Here is a 12,992-nt window from a genome sequence, read left to right as displayed (position 1 = left end):
GAGTGGAATGTGCCTCTAGGCACAATATATATTTGATATATGATCGAGCGCTCAATTTAGGCCACAAAGTGAGAATTCCTATAGCATGGCATCCTATTCTTCAACACTTGAACGTATCAAATTGGCACAATCAAGATTATCACATTGGCATAATTTTATACAACAATAAAGATCTAAAAACTAGTCCATCTAACTTGTCATTGGGTATTCATTTTCTCACTTTTAAGACATTATGTAAGGGATAGACAAGAATTTTCCTTGTTTTCGTGTGTCTAATCCTAAACCCTAAATTATACCTTGTTTAATATTGAAAGAATCGTCACTCGTTTACGAAGTATAAAAAGTTGGATCAAATCACTTGACGATAACCTAGTTTGTTATATCTTGAAACTTAGTGTGTAAACTAAAGTGCTTGAGGTTGCGAGTTTCAACCAACCAATCAAAATATTTCCTTGTGAATTCTTGGTTTCGTAGGCTTATCTCATCTGCATGGGTTTCGGCCAGATTTTTCTATCGCTAGTGTAGTGCGAACTGTTTCGATGGCCGGAAGGTTGCCAACCAAAAAACAAGTTGGATCAACTTCCTTTGTTGCGTCTTTAATAATTGTGTCAGGCGACTCAGGCCATGAAATTTATTGGTCAATTCAGCAGAACCCTGCATAAAAAACAGAGCAATTACATCAAGAATCACATATACTTGCAAGTAAAGTATATGACATATTGACATGACAAAGAAAATCCAATCATACATAGAGAGAGGCTCATGAGCAGTATAGCAATACATGCGTAGAGGAGCTCATATGCAAACAAGCAGAGGCCAAAAGAGTTTTATATACGACTCTGTGACAGAATTCTGCAACGTTTTGACAAATACAGTACTCAGAATAAAAGAACAGGAGTCATCAGTCTTTTTGAAATTTTCTACCGTCATTCACGGTATCCAAAAACCCATCACCTCACTTTACTGCGGTAATTCGATACAAATGGTCTGGATATGGATCCAAGTTCCCAGCTTTACTCTCTGTATCAAAGTTGTTCACTTTCACTTTCTTTTACATTAACAAAGCTTTATTCAAGGTTCTTTGCTTTGTAAAACAAAGCAGCAAACTTTTTCTTTTTCTTCAATTTGAAAATCATGGGATTAATCTGGAATTCTGGATTGGTATAGGTGACCGGGGAAGATGCTTTTATGAAAGCTTTAGCTTCAAGCAATTGAAGAAAAGAAGCGTAGACCCCATTAAACAAAATACTAAAAAATCATGAAGTAGTGTAATGCAATGCAAGTGAGAATCCTTTTGGGTCACAAGGAGGTGTGTTTCTTGCTTTCTTTGTCACTTTGGGAGGCTCTCTCTATTTGATAGAGTAATAGCTCCTTTTACTTTTTCGATTGCCTCTTCACACTCTCTTTTATGTTCCTTGTTCCCCAAGTGGGACTTTTTTGCCTCTAAAACTTGACCATTACAGATTCACCTTGCACTACATTGCGTAAAACCCTTTTGAGTCTTTAATGCCTCTTTGTTTTTGGTCTGTTTTAACTGCAATATAGAGCTTCTTTTGAGTAGGATCTTAGCTTGGCTGGAGTAGTGGGAGGAGGTCCTTTCGGAGATTGAGACTTCTGGGTATAATTAGTTTGTATTTTCTTTGTTGGGTAAGACTTTTAAGGGGTTTTTGTATGGAGACTTGATATTGTACAAAGATTTATAGTACATAGGTGGTTTCTTGGTGTGCCTGTAAGAATTAAGATAGAGAGAGACAGAGGGGAAGAGAGAAGCAATGGCAGGGGGAGTAGGGCCTGCGCCGCCACCAAAACAGGACGAGTTACATCCACACCCAGTAAGAGATCAGCTTCCCAATGTTGCCTTCTGCATTACAAGTCCACCGCCTTGGCGTGAGTTTATCTTATTTCTCCTTTTCTTTTTTGTATTTGGTTAAGTTATTTATCTGGGGTTCATAGAATTACCATTTACCAACCATGTTGGAGTCCCCTGGTTCTAAACTTCTAATTACCATTACCCGTTTCACAATCTTTATTTGGCCAAGGAACTCTCCTGATTTCACATACATTTGGGTTGCTACTATTGTTGCAATATGCTGCCCCCATTGTGCTTTAATGATTTTGCTTTGCTCCTGCCGTTCTGTTGTGAAATTGATGGGACATGTAATCCAACCTGCATTTGTTTGTCAATGTCATGATTTTAATTATGGGTTTGCATTGAATTACAGCGGAGGCCATTCTACTTGGCTTTCAACATTATCTGGTGATGCTGGGAACAACAGTTCTTATACCCACCTCTTTAGTTCCACAAATGGGCGGAGGACATGTAAGCTATACATGGAGATGAACAAATCAGACAAGTGTTTTTATGTTAAATATTCCCATTACAAGGATCTGTCGTGATTTTTTTTAAAACTCTTCATTACTAACCAATTGTGAATGAAATTGTCCTTGTCAGGAAGAAAAAGCAAAAATGATTCAGACACTTCTTTTTGTAGCTGGGATCAATACATTTTTCCAAACCCTTTTTGGTACTCGACTTCCTGCTGTAATTGGAGCCTCTTACACTTATGTGCCCACGACCATTTCCATTATCTTGGCCAGTCGATACAGTGACATTGTGAATCCTCAGGAGGTGGCTTGACAGGAACCCTACCTATTTTGACTTTACATTGTTGTTACTGAAATTTTCAATTGCTGCACGTATGTCAATGTGAGCAAATGTAATTTTGATTCACCGCTCTCTCATAAATTTGCAGAAATTTGAGAAAATAATGCGTGGAATCCAAGGTGCACTTATTGTTGCCTCAACTCTCCAAATTGTTGTTGGCTTTAGTGGTCTTTGGCGTAATATTGCAAGGTACACTATGAGCTTTTAGATAATTCAATGTCTATGCTGTTTTAGTTTGCTTGCGCAAGATCGTTGGCTTGATTATTGAGTGAATCTATGATTATAAGGCTCTTAAACATATGTTACTCATTTATATGACTCCCTTGGCTAGGTTCTTGAGTCCCCTTTCTGTCGTACCGTTAGTCTCGCTCTCTGGATTTGGGCTATATGAATTTGGGTTTCCTGTGGTATGTGTTTGTCCTCCTCTTAGAACTGTCTCTTTGATTACCATGTGTCATTAATGATGTCTTTTGATTTTCAGCTTGCAAAATGTGTGGAGATTGGACTGCCAGAGCTAATTCTTTTACTAATATTTTCACAGGTAGAAGAAAACAATCAGATTGCATGCATGCATGCATGCTATTACTTTATCTCAAAGTGTATAAAATGAAGTGAAAACTTGAACAAGTATTTTTTCTTTTGCAGTATATACCTCATTTAATGCGTGGGGACAGGGGCATATTTGACCGGTTTGCTGTTATATTCTCGGTTGTGATTGTCTGGGTTTATGCTCACTTGCTCACTGTGGGTGGAGCATATAAGAATACAGGACCTAAAACTCAACTCAGCTGCCGAACTGATCGTGCTGGTATTATAGGCGCTGCTCCATGGTAAGGCAATTCTTGTAAACTTGATTTCATTATGCTTGGTTCATGGTACTGATTCTTTTGACAAGTTAAAGTCAAAATGTTGCAACGTGATGGGGGTCACAAAATTAGGGTTTTGCATCCACAAATTGAACTTTCTTGCTTGGCATTCATAAATCTAAGAATAAAATATGGTAAGATGCAGTTTTACTTTGGTCACCCTAATCTTATTTTTACATGTATTGTATATTTGTAGGATACGAGTTCCATATCCTTTTCAATGGGGGGCTCCATCTTTTGATGCAGGAGAGTCCTTTGCTATGATGGCTGCTTCATTTGTTGCTCTCGTAGAGGTTTTTGCTCACACATTGGCTTATGAAATTAAACTGAGATGCATTGATATTGACATATTGTTATATTTGTCCTCTACTTCATCTAATAAATCTACTATCAGTTTTTCTTCTCAGTCTCACTGTAATGGTGCAGAATGGCTATTTTAGAGATTGCACATGTTTGGGAAGGAAGATATCTTGTTTATAATTTTATAATTGCTAATATCAATTCCTCTCTGCATGCATATAGTAATTTTGATGAGTGTTCTCCAGTCCTATATTTGTCAGCAATTGAGCTTTCTCTTGTAATAATTCCCCATTCGCAGTTAACAATGATTCATGCTGTAAGAATTTTGACAGATTATCTTGATGTCTGTTCTCTAAACTTGCTTCTTGGATACTTATTTCTTGAACAGTCGACTGGTGCCTTCATCGCTGTGTCGAGGTATGCCAGTGCAACTCCTCTGCCACCTTCTGTCCTCAGCCGTGGTATTGGTTGGCAGGTAAGTGAAATGTTTACCTTGTACATTTCTCGCCAACTTTTCATGTAAAACCTCTTCACTTATATGCAGAAGAAACAAGGATAAATTTTCGTACCAATGCACCTATTTAGTTAGAACATTACCAAAACATTATGTTTTCTGTTACAATTCTTCTCATCGAGCCTTTTATTTGTGATCAAGGGGGTTGGCATTCTCTTCTCGGGGATATTTGGAACTGGCAATGGGTCATCAGTAACAGTGTAAGTCCTCCATTTTGCAGTCTCCACAATCACTGGAATGCCTTTGATTTTGTTTATTAAAGTGCCGTCAGAACCTTTCATGGTTTCACTTCAGAGAAAATGCTGGTTTGTTGGCATTGACTCGTGTTGGGAGCCGAAGAGTAGTTCAAATATCGGCAGGGTTCATGATCTTCTTTTCAATTCTTGGTAAGAATCCCTAGTGGCAGAGTCTCTCTTCCAATTTTTCTCCCTCTCCCGTCTTCAAAACGATGATGCATGCGACAGAATCTCTCACATTTCCCTTGTGTTCCCGTACTAATCCAGGAAAATTCGGAGCTGTTTTTGCTTCAATTCCAGCTCCAATTATTGCTGCTCTATATTGCCTCTTCTTTGCCTATGTTGGTACGTGTTATCCATGTTATGATCAATAAATCAACCTTAGATTACCTTCTACCTTACGATTTTGATTCTGCTTGAACAGGTGCAGCAGGTCTCGGCTTCCTTCAGTTCTGCAATCTGAACAGTTTCAAAACAAAGTTTGTACTTGGCTTCTCGGTCTACATGGGCTTATCAATCCCACAGTACTTCAATGAGTATACCGTAGTCAACGGCTACGGCCCTGTCCATACAGGAGCAAGATGGGTATACAACTAGTCATCCATAAAACTGCAAGAACTTTTATTATTTCGATGGTGTAAATGATGATTTTGTATTGTTTTGGCAGTTCAATGACATGATCAACGTTCCCTTTTCGTCTGAACCATTTGTCGCTGGCTTCTTGGCACTCTTCTTGGATGCCACACTGCATCAGAAAGACAGTCAAACCAGGAAGGACAGAGGAATGCAATGGTGGGACAAGTTTCGATCGTTCAAGACCGACACAAGGAGTGAGGAGTTCTATTCCCTGCCTTTCAATCTCAACAAGTTCTTCCCATCAGAGTGAGATATGAAGCTCAAGTCACATGAATAATCTTTTCCTCCTTTTGTCAAGTGCTAGAAAACCTAGAGCTTAGAAGGTAACGATTACTCGGATTAGTATCTGCCATGAATGAATATGGTTTTGTTCCACAGCACTGGTTCTAACAGTTTTCATGTAATTGTACTGCTCCAAATACTGGATTTATATTTTAAGTGGCATTAAATGTGTTTGTTAGGGCTTGTTGATACTGTTCCTGGAAATGTTTGTGCAAATTTGCATTTTTTTTTACATTTTTTTGATAAATAATTTTTTTTTATTATGTAGTAGTTTTATAAATAAATTAAATGGTAAGCAGGGTCTAACGATATAGCAAACCTCCCTGTACGTGACAACAAGAGTACCCACTACCTACCCACTGTAGAATGTTTGATTTGAGCCCTAGCATAAGACTCGAACCTCACATCTGTTTAAAATCATAAGAAGAGAATTACCACCTCTGGATGGAGCCTTGAGAGCCTACTTTTATAGACTTTATCCATGTTGCAAAAAATCTCAAGTGAAATCCAATAGTAAATACATTTTGCACTGTTGTTGGATCTTTCCTACAATTCTCATGCGAAATCTTTTTCCAAGGGCCCAAAGCCCTATCATAGTATCATTGGGCTTGGCCTGGCTTCTCATTGTGTGCACAAATTGCAAGGTTTTCTTGATAATATAATCCCACATATCTCTTTTAAAAAAAAAAGTTTTCAATATAAAAACATTTACAATATCTTTAATTAAATCTCCTAGAGCTGGTCACCCATGTTGATGACCAAATCATGACCATAAAAATGATTGTATTAATTGCATGATATGATACATATCATCATGCTATAATATGATCATAATCTCTATGTGAAAAGCATACATAGACCACCACAAAGTTTGTTTTCTACTTCTTCTTTTTAGTTTGTAATAATCAATTTTAAAGAACCTAGCTTCCTAGAACTTTGTGCAATTCAAAGACTTGACCTCATCAATAACAGAGTAGGAACTAAAAAAATTCAGCAATTTTCTCTTCAAAAGTGCTAGACGTCTCAATAATTGGGATTCTAATGATCTCAATTATAGGAGTGCATGAACAGTATTTAAAATGTACGTGGAGCTCATCACATGTATTTTAATTTTGATCTAATTATTGAGACGGATATCTTTTTCATGTAGACCACCATGATTGTCTGCAAGAAATTTAATTGGAGCTTCATGTTTGTGACTTGTAAGTGGAGATTTGGTTGGGTAGAGAATAGAGATTGGAGAAGAAGCCAAAAGAAAAAATAAAAGAAGATATGTGTATGTTCGGCCGTGCAACTTTTTTTAGAATATCTTAAAATCTCCTCGAGCTGGTCACCCTTGTTGACCAAATCATGTCAATATAAATGATTGTTGATAATATCAAAATCCTCCTCCACTAGAGTGTTGACACGTGACATAAAGGAATGACAAGTGGCATGAGATTCCAAGCTCACAAATAGTTGGAGGTACTGAGAAGGCTCACCAAGCTACCCAACAAGGGACTTGTTTGGGAATACTGTGAGGTGTTGTGAGGTGTGGTGTGGTGCTGTGAGTAATAAAACTGTGGTGCTGTGAGGTGAGTTGAAACACAAAAAGCTGTTTGGTGCATAACTTTTAAAACTGTGGCAGGGTGCGGTGCGTTTGACGTATCAAAATTACATTTATATTAGATGACTAATAATATTAATATAAAATCACTCAAGGTTTACCTTGTACATTAATCTAAAATACAATAATTGACCTAATTTGATTACGTAGGACAAGTCAACATATATTGTAAGTGTTTGGGAGTGTGGTGAGGTGCTGTGAGGTAAAAAGCTGTGGTGCTGTGAGGTGAGTTAGAACGCAAAAGCTGTTTGGCGTGTCACAAAAAACTGTGGTGCTGTGAGGTGTGTTGCAACTGAACACAGTTACAACACACTGCCAAACACATACAAGGTATTGTCGAGATGCCAAACCAAGCAACGGTATCCGAAGTAACCAATAGACAGCACAAACCGAACTAATGTGATCGAGAGAAAAGAGCATCTTAACAAGATCGAGATGCCACGTCGATACAGAAGAGTAGAGTCTCCTCGAAAACTCATAGTGACCGAACACCAATGGGAACATAGAAGGAGAGAATCAAGAGAAGATTCACTCTTTGGGAAATTTTCCTGAATATCTTCTAAGAAAATTTCACTCATTGTATATAAAAGAAGACCTCCACCACTAGGTAAACAAAAAAGAAAATTCTGTAATGTTGATTGCTAATCGTGAGAGTGGGCTTTGAACACTAAGTAATCTCAATGTGGGTGTGGACTCAAACCTAGTTTAGTTCAAGACCAAAGTGTAAACTTGACTTTAGGAGTGGTAAAAAATTAGTTATGGATCAGTTTTGAGTCGGATAACATCACATGTTTATGGAATATTTACATGTCCGGACCCTAACCCAGATTAAATTTCGAACGTACTTAATTGTCTAAACCCGGATTAGTATAAATATGGACGAGTAAATCAAACAATAATCTAATTCGGGTTCCAATAGAGACAAGTAAATTGGACAAGATTTATGTGTTTTGACCCGAACCAGATTTTAAACCGGACAAAAAATTTGTGTTTGGATCAAGATTTCAGACATATAACTTATGCCCAAACATAGTTTTGTCAACCCCTACTTAACGTCCCACACTCCCACTATACTTTACTAGTCATGTTTCCAACACATCAATGGACGTCTCTCTACCCTATAATTACAAATGATTGATTCTCATTTTCAGGTAATTAACTTTAAAGATATGATCACTACCTACCTAGAATAAAAAAGATGCTATATTATCTACTTATAATCATTAATTAGGACCTTAAAATGCTCCACTAAATACACATACCCATTCTTAATTAATGGATGGTTTTGTGCTTTGTAATAAAGGGGAAGAATGTGGAGAAAGCAACTTTAACACACATGACCTCCACTATAAAACGAAGATGCATTAATTTGTTTGGTAAGAACGTCAAATTAGAAAATCAGAATGTTCACAAAGATATAAAGGAACACGGATGCAGCTTATGCGAATGAGGAGAATTTTAATCACAGATATTCATTCTGTATATTAGTATGGGTCCACATATTTTTTAAATTTGATAAACAGCCTGAACGTGTGATTATAACTCTAAACCGGACAATGCACGGACTTCTAAGGGGGCCCTTAACCCTAGAATATGTGTACACACATTGTAGAGTTGGAAATTAATACATCCAATAGTATTATTTGATTAGACCCACATATCATTTAATAGACAAGGGTTGGGTTGCCTACCTTATGGCCATAAGAAGTTAAGGGCCCTTGATATACAATTGAGGGCCTTCCACACAGTCCCCTACAAGGGTGGTCAAGTTTGAACAATAAATGGTCCATTTCATCATTTAATATACCTCCAACACCTCACATGGGCTTACATGTACTGACATTAATCAGAGATGTAAGATTTTTCAAACATTGGGATTCAAAAAGTTTAATCAACATGACCATCATCATCATCATCATCATCATGTTTTATCACATGAACCAAAACTTTGAAGGGAGACTTTTTTGTTCCAGCATATGATTGAAACAACCCTAAACTTAGGTCATCAATTCAACCCATTTCACGTTGGTGACAATTAAAATGGGGTCAAAATCTATGTGGGAAATAACGTCAAAACTAATGAACGTGTGAGTTAAACTTGTGATTGGTTGTATTTGCAAGGAGTTACTATATAGTCAATCTTGTCATTCCAATCAAAACTTTTTTGTTTTCAAGGGAGATTGTTGTCTTTTTGTTATAGCATAGTTAGGTCTTACGCGCTCTTTATCCAATGCCATAGCATATAGAGAGTAAAATAGTGAGTGAAGACAAAAAGAAAACAATAATGGGTTTTTGATTCTTTCTTAAAACATCATCTTTATAGCTGTATCAATAGAATTAGAGACCAAAATTGGGGTAGGTAGTCTTTGCTGCATTAGGGTTTGCCTCACAAATGTATATAGAGAATCCAAGCCGGCAGCTTCCTTTTATTGACAATTGTGAGTACCTTTAATGAATCATTTAGTAGTCATAATGTAGTTAATTAAGTTATATATAATTGATATTGCGTTCCACAAGGAAAGAAGCTTTGAAGGAAGTGCAACTTCCAAGCATATTTTTGTTTGTTTAGCAAAAGGAATCTTAAGAAATAAGGAGTGCTTGAGTTTTAATACTTGAGCATAGGGTGATCATAGTCGGTGATTTATTTGCCAAACCACCAACTTAAGTGAAATATATTTAAGAGCACCCGCCTGCAGCAGATACTGGAAGCTCAAACTGGACTGGTAATTTGCAGTGTTAAAGCTACTATCTGGTTAAAGAAAATGTCTTACAGCAACGTAAGACTGCATATTGCACAGTAGCTCCAAAATGGACATGGCCCCACAATAAGATATTATGCATTTTTTTTTACAGTTTCAATCAAGATCGTCCAATGTGATTACTAAAGTAAAAAAACATATTGAACCCCACAGTGATAAATATAGTGGATGCCTGTGATTGAAACTGCACGGTCACTGGAGTGACTTCCACAGCAGAGTCCTTAACTCCTCAGGTAAAGCTACAAGCTACTGTAGCAAACTGGATCTCCATGCTCCCTCCACCTGACATTTCTCCACGTGGCACCCCCACCAGCTCCCAAGCTCCGATGATGAATTAACAATGCATACCTAATTAAATTGATGTCCTAAAGCAATTATATAAATACATTGCCGTCTTTAAATGTCAACTTTGATTTTAAACTTGACCCACACACCATGTAGAATTAGTTAGTTGGGAAACGAGACAAAGGCCTGCTGCTGGAGCTGTACAGAAAGAGACTGCTGCTTACTTCACCCTCTCCATCCTTCCTTCACTCCTACTCCTCCTTATCTCTATCATCCTTTCATTTCAACTCTAAACACACAGAAAGACAGAGAGAAATGGGTAACTGCCAGGCCATTGATGCTGCTGCTTTGGTAATACAGCATCCAGATGGAAAGATTGAGAGGTTATACTGGTCTGTTATGGCTAGTGAGGTTATGAAGATGAATCCAGGTCACTATGTTTCTTTGATCATTCCCTTGCCACCTGCGCCGTCAGAGGACGTAGAAAACCAGGAGGCGAAGAAAGCTGTGCGCTTTACAAGGGTTAAGCTTCTCCGGCCAACTGATACTCTTGCTCTTGGCCATGCTTATAGGCTCGTTGCTTCTCAAGGTATCCTGTATACATATATTTATAGTTTGTGAATTGTCATCAAAGCTTGATGAAGTTACTAACCTCTATGTTGATCAACATGTTCTGATTCTCTTTCGTTGCTTCGCAGACGTTATGAAGGTGTTGCGAGCAAAGAAGTCTGCCAAGACAAAGAGGCAGCAGCTAGAATCCGCTGAGAAGTCGGAGATGGCAGCAGAGAAGCAAAGTACAGGTCTCAACCCTGGAGAGAAATCTAATGCAGATAAAGCCTTCCAGGTAGATACAAAATCCCTACAATAACATAAAAAAATATTCATCCAAAGTCAGCAAAATCTAACTTTCCTGATAATTGATATACAGGGGATGAAGCAAGAGAGACATAGCGCACGGATAGCGTCAGTTAACAGCACTTCAATGAGGTCAAAATCATGGCGTCCCTCATTACAGAGCATCTCTGAGGCTTCCAGTACCACCATGACGGTGAATGGCCCACAGAAGGGGTGTTAAGATGCTCATTCCATGTGGACTCATCTTCAACACAAAGGAACTGGGCAAAATTAGATACCAAAACCTTTGTCAAACAAGAGCAAAAAATTCCAACGGTTCGACAGAAATGAATCATCTGTATAGCTACAACGAATAGGAGCAATGGATCTTATTTTGTTTTACAGTGAGTACTTTTGTGATATGCGGTTTAAATTATCTAGTACTATTAAAGAAGTGTTGGTTGAGATAGTGAACTTGATTGAAGTAAACTCCTTGCAAATGCGGAAGGTCGTAGGTTCAACTCCTACCCGCACGGGTTTTGGCCACATTAAAGGGATACTCGTACAGCTAAAGTTTATCCAGGTACTCCTCTCCTTTAGAGCAGAAAACATATCAGTGAAAGGATCCACTAATAAGGTCCCATCCCCTCCATACTCTTAATGCAAAGAATGGCTTAAGATATGCTGGTCTGTAAACAAAAAACCTAGTTGAAGCACTATGTCTCAGCTTTAAACAAAAACTGCAAAACAAAGAAAGTTATGGGAGCAGCATATACAAAAAGTTACTGCCATTCCTGTGAATCCTGACCAAATAACTGTACTAATCTGTTTTGCAATATCATTATGCGAGTCTGAGACCTGAGATTACTCGACTTAATATCTATGCACCCAGCAAAAAGTTTACATTTCATTCTTCAAAAGAGGTCCCAATCATATGACTCAGCCCCACCCCACCAAGCTTTAAGGTGTTAAAATGGTCCCAGCTCAATTTCTTGATCATGGAAACCATCAAGGTAGAGGCACGAGAAACTTAAAAGTCCACGACACTGATAAACTCCATCAATCACCACATGAACATGAAGAATACAAAATCTGGTCTTTGAGTGAATGTAATGTACCAGTTGCTATAGGAACATTACACATGGTGGATTCCCTTTAATTTTCAAATGGACTCATGTAGTCAACCCTAAACGTTTAGGATATGGAGTCGGCTGGTGTTATCAACAAAGATACGACCATTTCAACCGCCAGCTACACCTTCTGGGCAGTATGCCAGTATCAAGCAATTTCTATAGTTTGGAATTTGAACTAGGCAAACAACTAAGTAAAGTAGACCAGTTAACGCAATTTACAGCCACTATGAAATGCTACAACATTTATGTTAATGCCTTTTGTTTTATTGAACCACTATATGGTTATATTATTGAACATTGAATAATATCCTCAACACTCTTCCATCACATATACTGTCACTCGTAGGACCACAAGTCACATCGGAAATTAATAATCAATGACCAAAGGAATAAGGCTTTGGAGCGAAGACAAAACTAGATGACGATTTTGATTTTGATTTTGATAGAGAGTTGCGATGAGAAAACGAGAATTAGACACGATTCCATTGTGTGAAGCACACAAACAAACAAGGAAAATGTCACCAATACAAAATACAGGGTCTTCTACTTTAATGCAAAGATGTTGGCAGTGAGTAAAGGCCAGCAGGACTGGTGAAGGCACGAATAACATACATGTACACACATATATCTAGCTCCAACCCACAATTTTTTATACCAATTTCTTCTATTTCAGGGGAAATTATCAGAAAGAAACTGAAAATATTTTTTATGGTGGAAAGACCGTGTGAAAGATTACAAAACAGCTCCGGATGACGCATGAAACTGAAATTTAGTTAAACAGCTTGTCAACAGATAAAAATAGACCTGCAATAATGTGAAACCTACCAGAAAAATAGCGCGGAAGCACCTGAGAATGGGCTTAAGATAGTGCAATAG

General features: G+C 37.9%; 2 protein-coding genes and 1 long non-coding RNA gene across 3 annotated transcripts; 2 read left to right on the top strand and 1 right to left on the bottom strand.

Moving 5' to 3' along the window:
- The first annotated feature begins 865 nt into the window (after positions 1-865).
- Positions 866-5,703, top strand: LOC120006883 (nucleobase-ascorbate transporter 6-like). Its single transcript, XM_038857001.1, has 15 exons — positions 866-985; positions 1,168-1,887; positions 2,223-2,320; positions 2,453-2,629; positions 2,754-2,854; positions 2,997-3,072; positions 3,147-3,206; positions 3,311-3,495; positions 3,728-3,824; positions 4,220-4,306; positions 4,487-4,545; positions 4,640-4,731; positions 4,849-4,926; positions 5,006-5,166; positions 5,249-5,703. Exons 2-15 carry the CDS (start codon positions 1,773-1,775, stop codon positions 5,465-5,467), a joined length of 1,605 nt encoding a protein of 534 aa, XP_038712929.1. The 5' UTR covers positions 866-985; positions 1,168-1,772; the 3' UTR covers positions 5,468-5,703.
- A 4,200-nt stretch (positions 5,704-9,903) lies between these two features.
- LOC120007184 lies at positions 9,904-10,677 on the bottom strand. The gene is made up of 2 exons (XR_005470163.1): positions 10,540-10,677; positions 9,904-10,438 (listed from the first exon to the last, which is right to left on the bottom strand). It is a non-coding gene; the product is annotated as an uncharacterized LOC120007184 (long non-coding RNA).
- LOC120007183 lies at positions 10,432-11,457 on the top strand. The gene is made up of 3 exons (XM_038857377.1): positions 10,432-10,738; positions 10,848-10,993; positions 11,078-11,457. Exons 1-3 carry the CDS (start codon positions 10,465-10,467, stop codon positions 11,222-11,224), a joined length of 567 nt encoding a protein of 188 aa, XP_038713305.1. The 5' UTR covers positions 10,432-10,464; the 3' UTR covers positions 11,225-11,457.
- The last annotated feature ends 1,535 nt before the right edge of the window (positions 11,458-12,992 follow it).

This window comes from Tripterygium wilfordii, chromosome 10, assembly GCF_013401445.1.
Source record: "Tripterygium wilfordii isolate XIE 37 chromosome 10, ASM1340144v1, whole genome shotgun sequence".
Lineage (NCBI taxonomy): Eukaryota > Viridiplantae > Streptophyta > Magnoliopsida > Celastrales > Celastraceae > Tripterygium > Tripterygium wilfordii.
The sequence above is the reverse complement of the archived record's forward strand: the minus strand, read 5'-3'. Positions and strand labels throughout refer to the sequence as shown.

Excerpts from the sequence above, each read along its gene's own strand:
- LOC120006883 (XM_038857001.1), top strand. The coding sequence starts at position 1,773 with ATGGCAGGGGGAGTAGGGCCTGCGCCGCCACCAAAACAGGACGAGTTA. Across the intron at positions 3,496-3,727 it reads ATTATAGGCGCTGCTCCATG|GATACGAGTTCCATATCCTT; the intron begins GTAAGGCAATTC and ends GTATATTTGTAG. Across the intron at positions 4,307-4,486 it reads GCCGTGGTATTGGTTGGCAG|GGGGTTGGCATTCTCTTCTC; the intron begins GTAAGTGAAATG and ends TTTGTGATCAAG.
- LOC120007183 (XM_038857377.1), top strand. The coding sequence starts at position 10,465 with ATGGGTAACTGCCAGGCCATTGATGCTGCTGCTTTGGTAATACAGCAT. Across the intron at positions 10,739-10,847 it reads TAGGCTCGTTGCTTCTCAAG|ACGTTATGAAGGTGTTGCGA; the intron begins GTATCCTGTATA and ends GTTGCTTCGCAG. Across the intron at positions 10,994-11,077 it reads ATGCAGATAAAGCCTTCCAG|GGGATGAAGCAAGAGAGACA; the intron begins GTAGATACAAAA and ends ATTGATATACAG.